The sequence below is a fragment of the Varanus komodoensis genome, unplaced genomic scaffold (genome assembly GCF_004798865.1).
Source record: "Varanus komodoensis strain SLA01 unplaced genomic scaffold, ASM479886v1 scaffold80, whole genome shotgun sequence".
NCBI classification, from domain to species: Eukaryota; Metazoa; Chordata; class Lepidosauria; order Squamata; family Varanidae; genus Varanus; species Varanus komodoensis.
Window position 1 is genome coordinate 907,808 of NW_025336482.1, and position 16,458 is coordinate 924,265.

The following is a 16,458-nucleotide window of genomic DNA, read 5'->3' on the forward strand; positions in this document are numbered from 1 at the left end:
TTGGCTGATGTTTCTGGATTTGAGCCTTAAAAGCTGATTTGGACATCTGAAACCAACATGATGCGAATTGCTCCATCTTTTTACAACTCAGGGCCTTCCAGATCTGTTGGCTGGGGGTGATGGGAGTTGTTCTTTGACACAGCCAGAGCAAAGTTACAGATAACTGGGGTTTATTACAGCGTTCCTTTCTGCAGAATAATCACAAAAGTTTACAGTAGCAGGATTTTTCAAGATCTCCCCCAAACCTCTCTTTTGTATGGTTTTGGCTTTACGAAATAGAAATAATAAGAAGAGGATTACAAGTAACATGCTGTGTAAAACCAGGCATTGCGAGAAAAGCCATGTCTGAAAGGGGCGTCCAGAAAAACAACATTTCTGGATGTATCGCTGGGGCGTTTTATTGTTCTGCGAGTGAGAGGTGTTGTAAGTACCCAGTTTTTATTTTAGGTACTTAAAAAAAGCAAGAGAGAGAGTTAATCTGCCCCCCAGCACAGTCGATCTCAGATGTATATTCAAGTTTTGGAAAGATGGGGACCAGGCCCAGAATTTCCCATGTAACCCTGGTCCCAGGAACCCATCTGTCCTGACCTGGGGCAGGGGGGACGTGCTACCTAGCCCAAGGATCTCCAACTTATTTTTTTATTTATTTAATGTTTTTGTATACATTAATAGCCTCGGGACGGCTTGCCAAATAAATATCACGCAAATGCAGTTAAAACCCAGAGACGCCCTGGCTGCATAATTAAAACCTATGAATATTAAACATTGTTAAAATACTGTTTGAATAAAAAGGTCTCAGCCTGGCACCGAAAAACAAATAACGATGGCACCAGGTGGGCCTCTCTGGGAAGCACATTCCACAGATGGGGCGCCACCGATTTCAGGGGGCAGGAGGGCAAATACGGAAGAAGGCATTCCTTTAAGTATCCGGGTCCCAAGCCGTTAAGGGCTTTATAGGTGATTACCAACACCTTGAATTGAGCCCGGGCTTCGATGGGGAGCCAGTGAAGCCGGTAGAGGACTGAGGTTATATGAGAATAATACCCAGTCCCCATCAGCAACCTGGCTGCTCTATTTTGTACCATCTGAAGGTACTTGATATCTTCCAATGTTTTGGACTCCCAAGTCCCATCAGCCCCTGCCAGTGCCAATGCTGGGAGCACTGGGAAGGGGTTCTGGAAAGCTGGAGCACTTCTGGGGGATGTTGACTCGCTCTGAAATAGATGCCTTGCTCAGTTCCGGGTTTTGGTGCATTTGGGCCTGCTGGACACTTGGCTCCATTGGCCTGATGTGCTTTCCTCCCCTTTCTGCATGTCTCCAGATTGGAAAAGGGGAATGGAGGTGCCGGGGGATATTGCCCTGGCCTACCTGATGCAGTGCAGCTTCTACGGCCATTCGATCTACGCCACCCTGTACATGGACACCTGGCGCAAGGACTCGGTTGTCATGCTCACCCACCATGTGGTCACCCTGACACTCATTGCCTTCTCCTACATCTTCAGGTACGTCCCGCCCACCAGGTACGTCCTCTGCTCCCCTGCCTCTCTTGGCTGGCTGAGCTCCTGGGATGTCACGGAATGACCACAAACACTCCTTGTGCATTGTTGGGTCAGGGTGGGTTGTGCAACCCCAAAAATTATTCTAGCTACTCTGGGGAGGGTGGAGTGTAATGTTCCGCTTTCCTTGTGTCCAAAAGCCTGGGCAGTCTTCAGAGCTGTGCCAAACCCATATGGCCTCCGGCTTGGGAAGAGTTGAAAAGCAGCTCTTATCCCTAGATATCCATAGATAAGCACTGCTTTTCCCTGAGAATGAAACTGTTAGCCTTACTGAAGCAAGGTTTAGATCCTCTGAAACGTTGAAAGAGAAGAACTTTAGCAATCCATCATTAGAGGCAACATCTGGTTTAAACAACCCACAGTTCGCAACCCAACGGGAAGCCAAGGTTTCTTCTTGTGGGCTGTTTGTCGTTAACCCTCGCTTGAGGGTTATGCTGAGTTCACACAACCTGGCAAAACCTATCGGGTTCGTTTCAACGTGGCTTGTTGAGTTGTGCCAACTGAGTTGGCGGACATGAACTCAGGGATGAAATTATTTTGCTGTTCCACCACCCCCTGCTGCCTGCTCTTTTTGAAAATTGTGGATGGGGGTGGGTGACCTTTCCTGCTTTATGCATCCTCCCCCACCTGGGTGTGCAGGTACCACAACGTAGGGATCCTCGTCCTCTTCCTCCACGATATCAATGACGTGCAGCTGGAGTTCACCAAGCTCAACGTCTACTTCAAGAATCGCGCGGGCTTCTACCACCGCCTGAATGACATACTCTCCAACACCGGCTGCGTCTCTTTCAGCCTCAGCTGGTGAGTTTTGCTACACTCCCAACAGCTCAACAGACATCCCTCAAGGTGCCCTGCAGTTGCCTTGGTCTTCAGTTTTCCTCCGGCGCAGCCCAAATAGGGCCTTCTCTGTGGTGGCACCCCGGTTATAGAATGCGCTCCCCAGAGAGGTCCTGCCTGGTGCCAGCGTTATGTGCTTTTTGGCGCCAGGTCAAGACCTTTTTATTCTTCCGTACTTCTAATGTTCAATTTTAACTAAGTTTTTACGCTCAGTTTGTGGATCCTTTGTATTATTTGGCTATCTGTGTAATTATGGGATTTGAATTGTAAGCTGTCCTGAGACCCACTGGTATTGGACAGCGTAAAAATACCAAAATAAAATAAGAAAAATAAAATAAAATAAAATAAAGCCAGCAGTGGGGGACACTGGTGGACAGAGATGCTCGCCGGGGGTGATCAGCCACGACTTTGGGTGACTAACTTTAACCTTATTTTGATTCTAACAGGCGGCTTTGTGATTTGGGGCCGAGACCCAACCGCTGCCTTTACTTAGATTCCTCACTAAGTTGCTTTTCTGTTACCCTCACCTGTTTGCCTGCAGGGAAAAGGTGTTCCATGAGCAACCGCGTCCCCCACCTTTCCTTCCATATGTCAGCCATTTTGTGAGAGTGCCCAGGACACTCACTTAAAATGCCCAAGGTGCCTGCCAACCCAGAAAGATTGGGCACCCCAGGTTAAATGAATGGATTTAAAAACCAGCTCCTAAAGTACCCTGATGAGGCAGCATGTTTTTAACAATAATAGTAATTGTATGTATGTATGTGGGGGGTATTCTTTTTTTTTAAATTTTACTAAGATTTTTAAACTAACACTAAAGACATCAGTCATCAAATACATCAGATGTACTGGGTCAGCCCCTTACTCATATTTTTTAACATTCCATAGTCATATTCAAATCCATTTATGATAACTTAAAAACATATTTAAATCTAAGCCAAGTCCCGTTTCTCTAGCCAATAATAATAAAAGTCCCAAGTTTGATAGAAGTCAGTATCTTCCTTCTCCTTCAGTGATAAAGTCAATCTATGCATTTCTGCACAGTCCAGGGTCTTTTTTAGAATCAGCTCGTCGGTGGGTGCTTCCTCACTTTTCCAGTGTTGAGCAAATGCAATCCTCGCCGCAGTGATTACATGCAAAATCAAGTACATTTCTTGTTTACTAATGTCCTCCGGTAAAATGCCTAATAAAAAAAGTCAGGTTTAAAAGCTAAGGATTTTTGTAACATTTCCTCAAGCCATTTATGTATTTTAATCCAATACTTTTTCACATTATCACAAGTCCAGCACATATGATAAGAAGTACCCAATTTGTGCTTACGTTTCCAACATCCATTTGACATATTTGGAAACAGCTAATCGATTTGGCGACAGATACCATCTATAAAACATTTTATGTAAGTTTTCTTTATATGAAATTGCTAATGTTGCCTTAATATTTCTCTCCCATAGCTTTTGCCACTTTTCTAGTTCAATATTATATCCAAAATTTTGTGCCCATGTTATCATAGCTTCCTTAACCTGTTCCTCATCCATTTTCCTGTCAAGTAGGAAATCATAAAATCTTTTAATCGTTTTCTCATCTGATTGAAGCATCACTTGATCAAACGCTGTTAAGGCCTTGTAAAAAGTGGGGGGCATTCTTAAAGTGGAAATACCCAGGGTGTGTTGCAGAAAGACCCTGCAGGGTGACGCCACCTGAAGCTGGTGGGTTCTCCTGTCCAGGTTCTGGTTCCGCCTTTACTGGTTCCCGCTGAAGGTCCTTTATGCCACCTGCCACACCAGCCTGCGCTCCGTCCCGGACATTCCCTTTTACTTCTTCTTCAACGCACTGCTCTTGGTCCTCACACTGATGAACGTCTACTGGTTCCTGGTGAGTAGCCCACCCTGCCAGGACCCTAACAGGTCCCAGGGATTCCCGGCCCCAGCCTCTTTCGGGAATCTTGTGGTGCATTTCCCCCTCCGGACCTGCCCTTTCCTTCTCCACCGTTTGGTCGTCTGGTGTTGGCTTCGGGAACGGTGCGTTGGCCTGCCAGTGTTTCTGGAGCAATGGGGGAGTTTATTTAATCCAGCCTTTGTCCGTGGAGCCCTGGGCAATGTGGCTGGCCCTCTCTCCCGCCTCTGACGTTTGTTCTGCTATGTTAATTATGATGTTCCTCTTGCCTTTTCTCTCCACATGTGTGGATCCTCCAAGCAGTTCTCTGCCTCCTTTCTGTTACTCTCACAACAACCCTGCGAGGTAGCTGAGGCTGGGAGCCAGGGACTGGTCGATGGCTGCCCATTGAGCTTCATGGCCAAGAGGGGGACTTGAACCCAGATCTCCTCCATCCTAGTTCAGCCACTGGTTTGCATACAATAAACCCACCATTGTGACCCTGAGGATGTGGATACGGGCCAAACGACCCGAGCAAAAATGGATTCTCTCCTCAAGCTTGCCTCACAAAATCCTGTGTTTTAAAATTAGGACACAGTGTTTTAAGCTTTTTGTACATTTTGTATTGGTAAACCGTCGCGAGACTTCGGTAATGGGACAGTCTAGAAAAGTTTTAAATAGATAACGTTTTTAAACAAATAAATAAAATCCTGGAGGGCTTTATAGTTTAACTGGTGAGTTGCGTTTCCAAAAGGAAACATTTTGATCAAATTAGGCCCCTGCAGTTGCCCTCTCTTGGAAGAAACATGCCTCTTTTAAGACAGTAGCCACTGGTTCAGATCCTTACTAGCCACAAACCTCACTGAGGACCAGTCTCATGATCACTCGTGTACTTCAGTGGGACTTGCTCCTGAGCAAGCCAGTGTGGTGTAGTGGTTAGAACACCAGACCTGCTTCTAGTTCTCACTCTGCCATGAAGCTCACTGGGTGAGTTGGGGTCAGTCCCAGACTCTCAGCCGAGCCGGCCTCACAGGGTTGTTGTGGTGAGAATAAACGGGAGAGGACGAGGAAGATTCTGTAAGTATCCTGAGGTTCTGTGCAAAAGGGGACGGAAGTGGGTTATCGAGAGGATAAAGGAGGAATTCGCTCTCACCTTGCTCCCTGTGCTAGCGGCTGGCTGGCCCCCCGCTACCAGCCGCCTTCCATTTTGGGCCCCGCAGTCCAGCTCTGGGCAGGGCTGGTGGGTGGCACTAGGCCTCTTGCCAGTAATTCAGCCTTTGGAGAAGCTTAGGCGAGAGCAGCTGCAGCCCTTTTGCAGTGCTGGAAAACGATTGCGCTCAAGGGAGGGGGGCTTGTGTGGCCCCTGGAGATTTGTGGGGGAATTGGGGATTCCCCTTTCACCAACGCACCCCTTTCCACCTCCTCTTTCAGTACATCGTCATTTTTGTGGTTAAGGTCCTGCTGGGGCAGGTCCGAGAAGTGAACGATGTGCGGGAATACGATGTCGACAGCGCAGCTTTGAAGAAGAAGGATGCGGATCTTCACATCCCCAGCTCCTGGAAGGAGGGGTATGGATGCCCCAAGGGTGGGGAGGGAGGAAAAAAAAGGCTTTTATTGGGCCAGGAAGACCCTGTATCCTGCCTCCAGCGGTGGACAGCCAGGTGCTTCTTGGAAGCCTCCAAGCAGAGCGTGAAGGCAACAGACCTTTCTTACAGGAAGCTAGCATTTAGGGATAGACTGCCTCAGGCTATGGGTGCCCTATTTGGTTATCATGGCTTATTATCTGTGTATTGTATTTTAATTCCATTCCTCACTGAAAAAGCCTCCCAGGTGATATACATGCAGTTTATAAAGCAAGACAGTTCCTGCCCCTGTAGCCTTACAATTTTAAAAATGCACAGCACACAAGGAAAGGGGTTGGGGAAGGAAGAGGAAAGCAAATGCTTACTTTCATTCACATTCCCGGCAACGTGAATGCTGTCCCCTGAACATTTCTTTGTTTTATTGATCTGTCCCATTTCTCCCCCCTAGAGAATCAAAGTGGTAAACAGAATTCTTTCTTCGCTGTTCCCCCATTTTATCCTCACAACAACCCTGCAAGGTAGTTTATGTAGAGAAGGAAGGTGTGTCCCATTTTCCCTAAGCAGGGCCTCTCCCACTGCTACACCAGCCCCAGAATGGTTTTTCCTGTCTTGTTTATGGGCCAGGAGAACGTGAAAGGGTTTCCTGGGGGTCAAGCTCGCCCCAGGTGACCGGAGCCTTCGAGACACCCCTATTTCTGCATAGCCACTCCCCTTTATTTGCATATTGATTTATCTGCTGATGGCCCTTCTTCTTTGCCTCTAGCATACACTTGAAGAATGGACTTGTGAAGGGGAAAGGATTATAACGCTGAATCCACGGCCGAGCAGCTCTTGAGGGACTGCGAGGGCACCCCGTCGTCCAACCCCTGCCTGCTGGGACAGCCACCAAAAGCAAGCCGACACCCCCGCCCCGCAGCCCCCTATGTTGATACCCAGAACTGGTGGGGGGGTAAGGTTGGCTGGGGTTTTCACAACTCCTCTTGAGTGCATTTCAAGCTGGGCCTCCACCGACGGAGCCAAGTCGGCAGCGGCGTTGGCGGTCGGAGGGTCCAGGGGAAAAAGCCCCACGCCGGAGAACAGGGTCTCAGATTTCCTCTCCTGAGTGCCCCTCCGTTGTCCTGGCACGGGGTGCTTTTGGTGATGGCCCAGGAGGGCAGAATGGCTTCCCCCTGCCCCCCCACTTGAGAGGAGAGAAAAAGCACATGTGTGAATTGATGAAATTTTCTTTTCTTCGGCCCTGTGAACCCTGGGGATGAAGAGCATCCCTCCATGCCCTTGTGGCGCAGCAGCCCACTTTATTTAAATTTATTTCTGGAGAGGATAAAGGGGTACAATGTCTTTTGTTTCAAGATATGCAGCTTTCCCCCTCCTGTTTGTTTGGAGTTAGCCTTGATCCTTGCAAGTACAGGGATGGGAATCTTTCTGAGTGTTCTCTGAAAAAGACTTATTTTTTAATGGTGTTTTGAAAATTTCTGTTTAAAATTTAAAGAAAAAGGACCAGGATTGGAGAAAGTGAAGGAAATAAAAATCCCCACTTTCCACTGATGTATAAATAGATGTGATCAAACGTGAACCTGCTGTTGTGGGGATTGACTTTTGGAGCTAATGATACAGTCGAGCTTCTTTATTCAGGCACAGTCTACCTGCAAATGTGCTGTCCTTTGCCAACCAGAAAGCAAAAAACAGAGAGTCTGGGCAAGAGCTCCTCATGTGGTGGGGGGTATCAGTGGGTGGGTGCCTTTCCAGGTTAACAACAGTCCAGGTTGCCGATTTTATGTTCTCTTTTCCCAAAAGAGGCATCCTTTGAGGAAAAAGGTAGCCGTAACTCCATCTTAGGCCAGGCCTGCTTTCTGGGGGCTCCAAATGGCCCCTAAATTGCCTGCCTGTGCATTCATAACATTTTCATCCGCTCGAGTTTCCCAGGAGATCATTTATGCCTCTCAAGCTCAGTGTTTTGATCTGGTGTCTTCTCAGCCACTTGGTGGGGGTTTATGTGCCAGATGGCTAATGACCCCCCCCCCCCCCCAGTATCTTGCTTCAAACACAGGCAGGGCTTCTTGGAGGCACAGAAAAGGGAAGAAAGCTGGAGTGGGTGGTGCAGGGTTACAGAGGTGCCCAGGGGTGGGGGCGGCTCCATCCATTTTGGCTGCATCCACCTAACCAGTGTGGGCCAGGGAGCTTGCGAAAGTCAAGGCAGAAAAAGAGTTTTCCTCATGAGGACTGATGTGAGAGGATGCCCGAGGGCCCTTTGAAATGCAAATACGCATTCTTCCCCTTTGCAATTTGGCACATTTCCAGCTCATCCTCCAGGTTAAAAAAAGTCTCCCACAGTCTGTTCCCAGGAGGTAAGAGCTGGCTCTGTCAGCTCTTACCCTTGGAACATCTCAGAAGGAACTGTCTGTCCCTGCTTGGGTTCACAGCTGGCCCCGGGGCCTTGTGGTAGGACTTGGAAGTCACCCAGGTGTAGATGTGCGTGTTGTGAGTGCCCTTGGCGTTGCTCACGTTCCCACGTAGACCCATTTTGGCACTTTTCCCCTCTCCCAAAAAGGGCCAGTCACCACCGACCAAGCCCCACACCATTGTTAAACAAGTTCCAAATCCTGACCCATCTTTGCCTGTGGACTTCCTTCCTGCACCTCGGAAAGCTGGATTCTGCAGCCTGCCTGCATTATGTCCGCCTTCTCTTCATTTGCACAGTGTCAGGTTGGATAGACATGCAGAGCGCTAGCCATGCCCAACCCCTGGAAAGATCACTTGGCACATGTGAATTGAGCCTGCCCACTTCTCCAAGTTTAGCACTCAGACTGTGCCTGTACACTTGAAAGCTTATCTTTGCGTTCATGAGGGCTAGAACCTTGCAGGTCTCGAATGGACACAGTCAAAGTTCTCAGCCAGATTCTGCAACTGATTTGCTTGGTGTGTTCTTTATCTGAGTTCCCGCTTGCCTGTGAGCTCCATCTAGGAAACAGAATTTCCCTGGCAAGTTTTGGATACTTGAGGACAACCTGTGGAAATTTGTATATGCCTGTTGATAGATCCATGCAAAACATGTCTTCACCCTTAAAAAAAAAGAGGTTGTGGAATAATACGTGTCTTTTTCCTTCTTTAAATCGCAGTCTTTTTTTGTTACTGTTCTTGAAAGCTTCAGCCACTGCAGCAGATTCCACACTGGGAAGGGATGTTTGCAGAAGCGCCATCCTTTGGACATGAGCAAGGGACAAAAACATTTGCGAGATGGACAGTTACATCTTCTCCTTTGCTTTGCTTTTGTCAGAACCCAGGCAAAGGCTCACATATTTTGGGTGAGGATTGCCCACTTCTTAGGTGTATAAAGCTGCTCCCACACCATGACTGGTCTTTTTCGCCTGGTTCCTTTAAGGGAAGGAGTTTTTCTCTCTCCATTTTGATTTAATGGATTATACTCAGGCCTGTTTGGATACCATGCTCCTTTGCGTTGCGTGTCCTCACAGCTATGGGGCATTCCACCATTGTGAGCAGAACAAGGATTCCCCCTGCAAAGTTGTAATTTAAATGACAGCCCTTCTGTGGGGGGGAAAAACTCATTAAAAGAGAAACAAGGAAATCCACCTGAAGGGCTTAGCTGGAGTTTTTGTTCTAATCTGTTCCCTACAATGGTCTAAAGTTGGTGCCTGAGTGCCAGATTCTGAAGGGTCCCCTTCAAAATGCCCATCATGATTTAAAACGAATAAGGTTATAGTCCTCAAGACAGGAGAGAGCCACATTTTGTGCAGGTTTCGTGGATGGGCTCTGGCCTTACTGGGAGGCAGAGGTTAATTTCAGTTACCCCACCATGTATGCAGGGCTTCAATTGATCAGGGCTCAGGTCCAGGCTTCCTATGGGCATGTCCAGAGTGCCTTTTCCTCCAAGTTCTGGTGTCTGAGGAAGCAAGAGTGGTTTCTCACAGCACTTCAGGGATGATCTTCTGGATACATCTGCTATCAAGGAGAACAAAGAACAAAGGATGCTTTTAGAAGGTGTCCCAATCCTGCAGCTAGCACTGCAATCCCATTCAGTTTCACAGTTTCTCCCTGATAAAACAATCTGGGAAGCCAATGAGTAAGATACAAAGTGATAAAAACCCTTTATCCTGGTTCCAGACTCTGGCAATAGAATTACACTTGATGACTTTGAATTTCACTGCTTTTCCTTTGAAGAGTCTTTGCTCTAATGGTCATTTTAAGGTCAGTGGCAAAATAGCCCCAAATAGCCCCGTGGAGGTGGGAAGCGGGTTTTTCTGCTGTCCTTCCGGGTGTCCCATTTGTGGCTGTTCTTTTCCCAAGACATTTCCCTGGAATATTAAACCTTTTATTTTATTTATTTATTTATTTATTAAAACATTTTTATGCCGCCCCATTCGCTGAAGCCTTGGGGCGGCTCACAACAACCTTGCGACTGCTGATGATGAAACGGGGTAGCATAGCGCACAAAAACTTTTGCCAGAGTACCATGGGGTTCAGACTACACAATGTCCCACAGTTAAGGTTTGTTTGTGAGGTGTAAAATTGTGGGTTGTGGTTGAGCCATGGGTTATTGTGCTTTCTGAACCCCTGGCTCGCTAACAAAAGATGGGTTTTAATTACTGCAAACAACCCATGAATGTTTGGGTGGTTCTGATGTTGGATTGCTCCCCATGTTTGTTATTTCAACATACTCAGCTCTTGAACTTTGGATGCATTCGCTTTTAAGGCAGCTCGAGGCATTTAATTCTAGCTGGAGCAGTTAGTTCAGCGACTGCAAGCATTAACATGGCTTCGCTCAAGTGGCGATGCCACATTTACTTACTTATTTAGAACTTTTGCAGATAGTCCGTCCCATTACCGAAGTCTCGGGACGGTTTAACAATACAAAATGTAAAGGAAAAAATTAAAACGGCGTCCACAGTTCCTAGCAGCTAGCCCTCACCTGTTTTGGGAGGCAAGGGGTTAAGCGATTTTGCCCATCCTCGGAGATCAGGAATGGGGGGTGATGAGCTTCCAAAGATCAAAAGGCACAAAAGATCCGATCATCCCCTTATCGAGTGCTTCTCCGCCCAGTCTTTCTGGGTTATCTTCACATCCCAGAGGAGAAGAAGTCTGTCTTTTCTCTCTGCCCGCTGCTTCTCTGCCGAGGAGCTGAGCTGCGCTCCGCATTCGCGCCTCTCTACCTATTGTCTGCGAAAGAAACCCCCTTCCTCATCCTCGGCCCTGTCACGATTTTGTGATGGGGTCTTTGCACCTTCAAATCTGTGTTTCCGCTGGGGTGCTTTGGGCCCTTTTGGCCATGGGGATGGCTTTGCACTTGCAAGAAAGTTTGCTTCTCAGATCGCTGGGGCTGAGAGCCAGACCTAGCCCCAAATCCCCCGGCCCGGTCCCTGCTCTGCTCTGGAAGATGTTCCAAACAAGGACCAACTCTTCCCTCGTGGCCAAGGACACCAAGAACCAGTGCTGGGTGGACGAATTTAAGGTGCCTGGAAATATAATCCGCGTCTTTCCAGATCAAGGTACGGTAGTTCTCTGGGCGCTGTCCTGCTGATTTCTGATTCGGGAAATGCAAATTCTTGATTCCTCAGTGTGAGCAATGCATGTTATTGGGTGTTCAACTGCTTTTTAATTTATAAGCTGCATTTTCTTGCAGAGAAAAGCTCGGAGTGTCCTGCAAAGTACACGTTCATAAAATTCAAGCTGGATGCCCATAAATCTGGTTCCAGCCGATTAAAAGCAAGTGGATTGGGCAAGCTGCGCTTGTGCGCAAAACGGGAGCGTTGCGTCTTGGGGACTAGCTTTGCTGACCCCATCTGGAAAACACCCCGAGAAAAAGAAGGTGCTCTAAGGGGCAGAGTTATTCTCATTTCCCTGAAAATGGCCCTCCCTTAACTCAGGATGGCTTACTTTTGAGTAGACACGCCCAGACTGTGCTGAGAGGCGACCGACTAAATGTTGGCCTCCTAGTTTCTGCTTTTGCAGACTGACCTTGCTTTTAATACAATATTGCTCTTTAAATAAGTGCGGGAAGACTTGCTTGAATAGATTTTGGAAACTTTTTAGGGGAACTTCAGGAAGAGTATTCGGGCACTAAGTAAAATATAGGAAGAATCCTCTTTTCCCTTTCCTTTGTAAGAACAAGTCCCGTTTGGTAATCTTTTATGTATCAGTCTATTCAAATCGCATTGGCTGTCTTCAGAGGAAGTCCAGTGGAGCTTGGGTTTTAGTAGACTTGAGTAGGTTATCTGCAAATCTTTCCCCCCCTTTTTTTGCGGGGGAGTGTCTCCGCTTGCTTCACTTTATTGCTAACGAATGGATGCTCCCTCTTTCATCCATTTCTCAGTCTTTTGTTTCATGCATGTCTAGTAATCTTACGCGTTTATTAACTAGCAGAGAGCATTTTGTGTGTGCGCTTTAAAATACTTAAGGATCCGTTACAAAAGAGGCACGAGCGGTGCCTTCTGGCAAGGATCAACACTGTGCACAAATGCCGAGCAACAGTAAAAGGCAAAAGCATTTTTAAGGGAGAGCAGGTCACCTCTTAAGTTTCGTGTGTCTTTCCGCTTTGCATAATTGAAAAGCTGTCCTTGCCCTGCAGGCAGACTCATATTTTGGCCAGGGTGCTTGTCCCACACCAGTGCAAAAGAACAAGGGTTTTTCGCACCTCATTTCATCTGTCTGGGATTTTGTGGAATACCCACAGAAAAGGTTGCCCAGATGACGGTGGGGCCGGGGAGGGGGGATCACTCGCGTTGTTTGCTTAAAAGATGCCTTTTAAGTACCCATCTGCTGAAAAGATGGCCAAATGTCAAAAAGTCAAAGTGCTCTTAAAAGGAGAGCTAGGAGGAGGAGAGTGCAAAAGTTGGCTTGAAACTCAACATTCAGAAAGCTAAGACCATGGCATCTGGGCCTCTCACTTCCTGGCAAATAGATGGGGAAGAAGTGGAGGGAGTGACAGATTTTACTTTCCTGGGCTCCAAGATCACTTCAGATGGGGACTGCAGCCAAGAAATTAAAAGACGCTTGCTCCTGGGGAGGAAAGCTATGGCAAATCTAGAAAGCATACTAAAAAGCAGAGACATCACCCTGCCAACAAAGGTGTGTACAGTCAAGGCTATGGGTTTCCCAGTTGCAGTGTATGGCTGTGAAATTTGGACCATAAGGAAGGCTGAGCGCTGAAGAACTGAGGCCTTTGGATTGTGGTGCTGGAGGAGACTCCTGCGAGTCCCTTGGAGCGCAAGGCGATCAAACTGGTCTGTCCTAGAGGAGAGCAACCCTGACTGCTCTTTAGAAGGCCAGATCCTGAAGATGAAACTCAAATCCTTTGGCCACCTGATGAGAAGGAAGGACTCCCTGGAGAAGAGCCTGATGCTGGGAAGGACTGAAGGCAAAAGAAGGAGGGGGCAGCAGAGGATGAGGTGGCTGGATGGGGTCACTGAAGCAGGCAGCGTGAGCTTGGGTGGACTCCGGGGGTGGGGGTGGAGGGCAGGAAGGCCTGGAGGAATGTTGTCCATGGGGTCGCGATGGGTCGGACATGACTTCCTTCATGACTAACAACAACAACAGGATCCCGTGAGGGCCCCAGGTTTAGTGGCTGAGGATGTAGTCTGAGATCTTGGAAATGAGATGACTGAGTAACTTCCAAATCCACCAACTGGGACCTAGTGAAAAAGGCACATGCTTGGAATTAAAAGTATTTTGATCCCAGGGATCGGTTTGAAGTACAGGAACCAAATAAAGCACAGTGTTTTTAAGGAAAACACTGTGTTTTCTCCAGTTCTGTTGGATAGTTAGGTCAAGGGGAAGCATGAAGGGCTTTAGATGCCTTTTGAAACTATTGGAAGTCAGAACCTGGATAGATCATTCAGAAATCAAATGGTAGACCTAGCTTTAACTTACCTGTGCTAAGTTAAATAGACAGCTATGTTTCATTCCCTGCATGTAGAAAGCTAGCATGACAAGCAACTGATTACTGTCTTAAACTAAGGTGAGAGGGACCTAGCCCCTTGGGGCAAGAACTTTTTTTTAAGTCTCAGATAAGCCTACCTCACAGGGCTGATGTGAAGGAAACATGAAACAGGAGGGCTTTCCTCAGTTCTGAGGAAAAGTTGAATACAGATGGAATAAGTCATATGCTCCAATTAGACACATTGAGGGAGATTTATAGTTTCCTAAAACATAAAATTTACTGCTCTGTTCCTGCAGGGGTTAAGAGGCTTGGGCTGGGGACATGAGAGCTCCTGGTTCTAGTCCACATTCAGCCATGAAGCTTGCTGGGTACCTTTGGATCAGTAACTGCCTCTCACCCCAGCTTACCTCACAGGGTTGTTGTGGTGAGGTTAAAACAGAGTTCTAGAAACTGCCTTGGGTCTCTCATGAGAGGAAAAAAGGACAAACTATAATGCAGTGCAACAATAACAGTTTTAATCAGTACTTAATTATCTATTTTCTGTTGGTCCCTGCCACTTGCCACTTATTCTTTACTTACTGGCAGAGAGATGCAAAAGTCAGTGAGATGCTCTAATGCTGCTCTGCCTGGCCAGCTGCCCTAGCTGAGCCTCCAAGCGATCGGCCATTTGGCTCCCTTGGACCAGCTTGCATTGCTGTGTAAGTGAAGGCGGTGAATGCGTACCAGGAACTCATTTCCAGCGGGGAGGGATTTAAGAGGTAGTTGGAGAAGTCCTGATGGCTAGCTGCCCCCTTCCAGGTTGGAAGGCAGGATGACCATGCATGCTAGTTGCTGGGGAACATGGGTGCTGCTGAATGCCTGCTGCATGCCTTGCTCATTCGTGCTTCTGATGCAGGTGGGCACATCCACGGAGAAGAGTCCCAGAGATGGCTGTGCCTGCAGAAGCGGCTCTATTTCAACCTCTCCGTCCTGGACGAACGGGAGGTGCTGACCCTGGCCCAGCTGGAGATCAAATTCGGCCGCAATCTGTACCACGCCTCCCCTGCGCACCCCTTCGAGCTGAGCCTCTACAGAGCTTCCCGGATGGCCCTGCGGGACACGCCCAGGCACAGCTCGGGCCACAAGCTGCTGGTTGAGCAGTCCTTCCTCCACCTGCGCAAGTCCTTCGTCTTCGACCTGACCGGGGCGGCCCAGCAGTGGCGCGCGCCCGCGAGGAATCTCGGCCTGATCCTCGAGATCAGTGCCCCGGCTGCGGCAGAGGGGGGCCGCTGCACCGGCATCGAGTCCTTCCTCGAGGCCTCGCTGCTGGCCGTCTCCCTGGCCCCCGGGCGGTGCGAGGCGTCCAGGAGGAAGCGCAGTGCCTTCCAGGTGCCCGTGGCCGCGAGCCACATCTGCAAGCCTCGCCGGCTGTACATCAGCTTCAGCGACGTGGGCTGGGAGAGCTGGATCATCGCCCCGCAAGGCTACATGGCCAACTACTGCCTGGGCGAGTGCCCCTTCCCGCTGACCGAGGAGCTCAACAGCACCAACCACGCCATCCTGCAGACCATCGTGCACTCCCTGGACCCCAAGGGCACCCCGCAGCCCTGCTGTGTCCCGGTGCGCCTCTCGCCCATCTCCATCCTCTACTACGACAACAACGACAACGTGGTGCTGAGGCATTATGAGGACATGGTGGTGGATGAATGCGGCTGCCGGTGAAGGGGCGGCCGTGCTCCCTGCCTGGCTTGGCCGCACCCCAGAAGCACCCACCTGCCTTCAGCTGCCGCTTGGGTACTCCGGGAAGCGAGCAGCGCCTTCCACACCAAGGGAGCAATCAGTTCTGCTGCTCTTCTGGCATGTGTCCAGCCAGAGTCTCTGTACGATGGTGGGTTGCTTTCAAGTAATTAAAACCTTTAAGCAGTGCCCACCCCGGTATTTGCCAGAGCTGTGTTTAGGTATTTCAGCCGTTTGTCTCTGAGTGTAACATGTTCAGTTTTGAGATTCCAGGCACATTATTCAGCTGCAGAAGAGCAAGAAATGTCGAGCTTGCTACACTCCGTGCCTTTTAAGCCTCTCTCTTGCCCATTTGGAGGGGATTTTAAAAACAAATCTATTCTGGTCAGGTATAGTAATAGATTAAAAATGGGGTTTCTGTTCCCTTTGGTGGGCCATGGCCTCCTGTGCACTTATGGGAATGCAGGCTGTTGAACCTCTCCAGCCTTTCATAATCGTGTGCTTTCCAGGCACTTTTGGACTGCAAGACCCAGAATTCCATCAATGGCCCCGCTGGAAGGGAATTCTGGGAGTTGTGGTCCAAATGCCTTTGAAGCCCACCTGGTTGGGGAAGGATACGTCCTGGGGTCGGATCCGGCCTGCCTCTGAGATTTTCAATGCGCTGCCGCCCGCCTTGCCCCCGCCCCCCACTCGGCGGGCGGCTTGTGAGATCCTTTTGGACTCGCTTGGAGAAAACAATCTCCAGGTGAGCAAGCCACTTCATTGCTGCGCCTGCACCTGCACCTGTGCACCCCGCCTCCCCCCCCAGCCCCCGTGGCACCACCCTTCTGGCCAGCGCCCTGCACTGGCTCCTTTCAACTGGCCCCCTGGTGAAAGTTTGAGGACCCCTGCTTCAGAGGGTGTGCTTGGCTTCTTAGGTCAGTGTTTGGTTGTAGAGACCAAAACGCTTATTTAACCTAACATCCTGCTTCTAACAGGAGGCAGTTGTGTGTGTGTGTGTGTGTGT

General features: G+C 48.8%; 2 protein-coding genes across 7 annotated transcripts in view; both read left to right on the plus strand.

Annotated features, from left to right (window-relative positions):
* CERS1 (ceramide synthase 1) overlaps positions 1 to 8,931 on the plus strand; it is a 25,122-nt gene extending 16,191 nt beyond the window's left edge. For 2 of the 5 annotated variants that reach the window (XM_044456019.1, XM_044456022.1), the window contains exons 3-5: positions 1,322 to 1,502; positions 2,196 to 2,357; positions 4,115 to 5,820. In XM_044456019.1, the coding sequence (XP_044311954.1) occupies positions 1,322 to 1,502; positions 2,196 to 2,357; positions 4,115 to 4,514 (743 nt within the window). In that variant the 3' untranslated portion in view covers positions 4,515 to 5,820. Of the gene's footprint in view, positions 1 to 1,321; positions 1,503 to 2,195; positions 2,358 to 4,114; positions 5,831 to 6,608 lie in introns of those variants that run through there. The other 3 variants (XM_044456020.1, XR_006417176.1, XM_044456021.1) reach the window with 3 other exon arrangements.
* GDF1 (growth differentiation factor 1) lies at positions 6,665 to 15,645 on the plus strand. 2 transcript variants are annotated; one of them, XM_044456024.1, is made up of 3 exons: positions 6,665 to 6,736; positions 8,962 to 9,147; positions 14,632 to 15,645. In XM_044456024.1, the coding sequence occupies exons 2-3, from the start codon at positions 9,024 to 9,026 to the stop codon at positions 15,435 to 15,437; spliced, it is 930 nt and encodes a 309-aa protein (XP_044311959.1). In that variant the 5' UTR covers positions 6,665 to 6,736; positions 8,962 to 9,023; the 3' UTR covers positions 15,438 to 15,645. The 2 variants fall into 2 exon arrangements, with proteins under 2 accessions (XP_044311959.1, XP_044311958.1); XM_044456023.1 differs by lacking the exon at positions 6,665 to 6,736 and having other exon boundaries at positions 9,032 to 11,346.
* The last annotated feature ends 813 nt before the right edge of the window (positions 15,646 to 16,458 follow it).